This window comes from Daktulosphaira vitifoliae, unplaced genomic scaffold, assembly GCF_025091365.1.
Source record: "Daktulosphaira vitifoliae isolate Bord-2020 unplaced genomic scaffold, ASM2509136v1 Scaffold_2, whole genome shotgun sequence".
NCBI lineage: Eukaryota > Metazoa > Arthropoda > Insecta > Hemiptera > Phylloxeridae > Daktulosphaira > Daktulosphaira vitifoliae.
In genome coordinates, this window is record NW_026099573.1 from 8,361,506 (window position 1) to 8,366,072 (window position 4,567).

The following is a 4,567-nucleotide window of genomic DNA, read 5'->3' on the forward strand; positions in this document are numbered from 1 at the left end:
TCTAAGACACTATATAATATATAGTATACTATCTATGGAACCCCAACATTTCCTTCTAAAAATTAAACACTGTCTACAGACTTGTATCAAAGCATTTTCTGATAGTGATTTTAATCACTGTCAGATATAATTTATAGTTGCCATAGATAGATTATAATAATGGTCGATCACAAATCATAGCTATATTTTTAAATATATATGTGTGATCTGTTCGAACTTTGACGCGATACCACAGTGCTAGGTTTTTTTTTGAATATAAAGTTAGTTTCAATTATTTATTTTTACTTATTTCACATACAACACATGGAGAATTGAAAATTTAACTATCATGAACTTATTTGACACCTATATCTTGTAGCATTATGCCTTTCATAGCCGGTTTACAAAATAAAGTTAAATGATTATTTATTAAAATAAATGAGTTATCATGGATTTGAATTTTTAGTTAACTATTAAGATTATTTCAACAATGACTTTTCAAAAGAAAATTGATACATACTAATCGTGTTTTTAAATTTAATATCAGAATTTATAAAAATTTAATGTCAATATGCGTCATTTTTGACAATATCTGATTTAATTGATGTACCAGTTAATAATTATAAGTATGTATTGAATTATCTATGACTGTTTACAGTGTTAACGAAAAATATTATTCGGGTTACAAAATACTTTCTAAATTAATTACCTTAAAAATTAATTTAAAAAAATTGTCTATACGTTAACGAATATTTAAAATAAATACATAAAAACGTACATTAAAAAACATATTTGTTTTGAAAAAAACTTTAATATTTTCTAGTTTATTTATCATAACGATAAAAGGCTATTATCACGATATTAAACGAAATTTATATTTTCTGTAAAGTAACCACACTGATATGTTCCGCTTTTTTATCCCATTTACCGAGTTTACAGAACATACTACTCATTGCACACACCCGAATGGAAAAAGTGCGTTGTATAATGTTTATTATATCTATACAGCCCCAAGTTAGTGATTAGATATTGTCTGTGTGCGTGTGGTAAATATATATGTAGATATAAGTTCTCAATTATATTTATATGTATTAAAATTATTATTGTTAGGCCGTTTTAAAATACGTCTTTATTATTGTAAGCTGTGCACTGCTCCATTCATTTACAGTTTTACTGCTTAAGAACGTTAGTGCATCAAAATCAACACCGAATTTTATTAATCAAGTAAGTTTGTTTTTCTCATAGATGAATTATGGCGATTCGGAAACATATTTCCAGTAATATCATTAACAGTACGAATAATGTTATGATACCTGAATTATGGAATTTTGATTCTTTAATTTAACGATTAATAGTATAATAGTTTGATAGTAGTAGCAATTATTACTTGACCCTTTAATTACTTTCTAGATTTATATTTTTTAATTATTCAATACAAACCACTTTTCTAGGGCATCTTGTTTTATAGTCGCCGCGTTACAGGTCTTATCAGTGAACAATGAAGTGTTTTATTTCAATCAATCTTTGGAAATAAATTTTGACCCAAGGGATTTAAAATTAAATTATTCAGACTAATGATTACTATGTACATATGTTTAATGTCTATAACCTGTTGATAAATATTACTTTATTTTTATTACACCTCATATTTTACATTCGATATATAATTTAATAAGAATTAGAAATGTGTCTGATTATTTAGTGGCAATTCAATTTATAACTATTTATAGATTTAATCGTATCAAATTTGTTTAAAGTTATTTATTTATAAAAATGTACTATTAACACTAAGAAAATATTATTGTGTGGACTACTAGTATAATTAATTTAAAGTTTTGGAGATCTTACAAAAGGAACTTCTAAGTTTTTGTGATTTATTGTTTGTTATAAATAGGTGTTATTGATACACAGTTAGATCAATTGTGCACATTTAATCACCCAAGTTCCACTTTTTAGTTAGGGAGAAATTCAAATTTTTAAATTATACTTAAGTATTTAACACTTAGTTTTAGCATTTTTTTTTTGTTCTATTGTTAAAATATAATATTGTATATAATTTTTAAATTAGGTGCATTTTTTATTAAATATAAACTACTTTATTTTTAGAATTTATTTAATAAAAAAATGGCAAATAGAACTGTACCCCAAAGACCTAATGGCCAAACTCCTGGAAAACTATGTCAGTTTAAATTAGTACTTTTAGGTGAATCATCAGTAGGAAAATCTAGTCTAGTACTAAGATTTGTCAAAGGACAGTTCCACGAATACCAAGAAAGTACAATTGGAGGTTAGTTATATTTTAAAATATTAATTCATTAAAATGCTGATTTTGTGTAGTATAGTTGTTTTACTAAATATATTTTAAAAATAAAACTTCATTTCAAAAAAATATTTTTTTGATTCATTAAAAAATTATTTTATTTTAGCGGCATTTCTTACTCAAACAATTCATTTAAATGATGTAGCAGTAAAGTTTGAAATATGGGATACAGCTGGACAAGAACGTTATCATAGTTTAGCTCCTATGTATTACAGGGGTGCTCAAGCTGCAATTGTAGTTTATGATATAACAAATCAAGTAATTGACTTTCATAGAAGAAACAAAAAATCTTTTCTGCTTTGTATTGAACAAAAAATCTATTCTGAAATATTTTTTCTTTAGGACACTTTTGAAAGAGCTAAAAATTGGGTAAAAGAACTTCAAAGACAAGCCACTCCAGGTATTGTTATAGCATTAGCTGGAAACAAATTAGATTTAAATACAATGAGAAGTGTGCAAACTGATGAGTCACAAACTTATGCTTATGATAATGGGTTGTTGTTTATGGAAACTTCAGCTAAAACTAGTGCTAATGTCACTGAAATTTTCAAAGCTATTGGTATATATATTTGATTATGTAACAGGTATTTACTGCTTTAGAATTTCTAATTTAAGAGATTTAAAAAAATTCACAGCTGAAAAACTTCCCAAAAATGAAACATCAAATACAGCTAGCCAAGGTCGGCGTCTTGTTGAATCTGAGGGTCCAAATAGAAGTCTGAGTAGCTGCTGCAAGTGATACAATAAAATCAAGTCAGTTTTCAAATGGATTATTGACATCTAATTATCTATTAAACTATAAAATAGCTTTGTACAATTATTAAGCTGCAGATTTATCTTATTCAATTTGCATTTAATATATTTATGGATATATTACTTATATTTAGAAAGATTATTTTTATTAAAATTTGCTTCTGTGTGCATGCATATCTCGGTTTAAACGTCTAATGACCGAAATCTAGGAGTAGCTTTATGTTTTTCTTAAAGTGAAAATTTATATTTAGTAATGACGTTTGAAGTATAGTTATATAAATATATATATTTTTACATTATTTTCCCTCAAATTATATTATTTTTTTTATTTTACTATTATATTTTTGTTTTTTATCATTTATTTATGAAACTAAAAATTTTTAATAATTTGCTATTGCATTCTGAATTTGGTTTAAATTTCAACATTAATTACTAGTAAATTTTGTTAAATTAAAAGATTGATATTAAATATGATTATTTGTATGTATATTCTTAAGCTTTTAACAAATTATTATTTATAAAATTCTTTGTATGTACCATTTGTGTTACTAAAATTTAAAAAAGTTTATATATATATATATATATATTTATATATATATCTACTATAAATCCATTAAAGTATAATTTATTAATTATAAATTGATAGATTGTATGGTGTCATCTATGGATTTTATTGTTGTTCATTTTATTCGAAGTTATGTAAATTTACTATGTATATTTCTTAATTTTAGCTGCAGATGTAACTAGGTTTGTGTAAATGGTGGAAGAATATTAACAAATAATGTATTTTATCTATGTAGCAAAAATTATTTTATTATTTTTATTTAGTTAATAATATTTCTACAAAACAGTTTATTTTACCAAATATTTTGTGTATTGATTAATTAAATGTGTTATATTGGTAATACTAAGAATAATATTGGCATATACCATAATGCCAGACAATATTTCCAACAATTGTGATAGTAATGAAATCATCTAATTTAATTATGTATCTAAACTTCCAAATAAAATTTTCTTATTATTATTATTTTTTTCTTAAAAACAAAAAATAATATTGTACCTATTAATAATTTTTCATTGAGTGACATATACTTCAGTATTTTGGGTTTTTAATTTATAAGGTATAATTCTTGGTGGTTTAATTTAAATTTTCTTTATTTTTTTTTTATAGCTGGTGGGACCATGAGATTTATCATAAAAAATGTATTTGAATATTTTTTAATTATAATGTGTTAGTGGTTATTAAAAAATATTATAATATAAACATGGAATTTGTTAAACTAGTTTATATTTTTATGTATGCAATCATAAATGCCACATATGCTTCTCACAATTAAAAGTGGCATATTTTTCACTAAAAATGTATAACAGTGTCTATGTTGCACGGATTGTATTTTTTTGGCTTATTTGCAGTTTTACCAGTATTTAATTCTGTTGCTTTGTACTGGACGAGTTTTCTTATTTTTTTAAAAAAAATATGTTGAAAATAATGAAGTTATATATAAATAATAA

The 4,567-nt window shown here is 23.9% G+C and overlaps 1 protein-coding gene across 3 annotated transcripts; it reads left to right on the plus strand.

Annotated features, from left to right (window-relative positions):
- Positions 1–917: 917 nt before the first annotated feature.
- On the plus strand, positions 918–4,079 carry LOC126897523 (ras-related protein Rab-5C). 3 transcript variants are annotated; one of them, XM_050671202.1, is made up of 6 exons: positions 918–1,025; positions 1,090–1,203; positions 2,086–2,266; positions 2,406–2,557; positions 2,642–2,858; positions 2,935–3,334. In XM_050671202.1, the coding sequence occupies exons 3-6, from the start codon at positions 2,104–2,106 to the stop codon at positions 3,036–3,038; spliced, it is 636 nt and encodes a 211-aa protein (XP_050527159.1). In that variant the 5' UTR covers positions 918–1,025; positions 1,090–1,203; positions 2,086–2,103; the 3' UTR covers positions 3,039–3,334. The 3 variants fall into 3 exon arrangements, with proteins under 3 accessions (XP_050527159.1, XP_050527158.1, XP_050527157.1); XM_050671201.1 differs by adding an exon at positions 3,784–4,079 and having other exon boundaries at positions 930–1,203; positions 2,935–3,052; XM_050671200.1 differs by having other exon boundaries at positions 930–1,203.
- Positions 4,080–4,567: the final 488 nt, after the last annotated feature.

Bases quoted from the DNA above. Each gene is read 5' to 3' on its own strand.
- LOC126897523 (XM_050671202.1), top strand. From the start codon at position 2,104: ATGGCAAATAGAACTGTACCCCAAAGACCTAATGGCCAAACTCCTGGA. The intron at 2,267-2,405 runs GTTAGTTATATT...ATTTTATTTTAG, and splicing joins CCAAGAAAGTACAATTGGAG to CGGCATTTCTTACTCAAACA. The intron at 2,859-2,934 runs GTATATATATTT...AAAAATTCACAG, and splicing joins TGAAATTTTCAAAGCTATTG to CTGAAAAACTTCCCAAAAAT.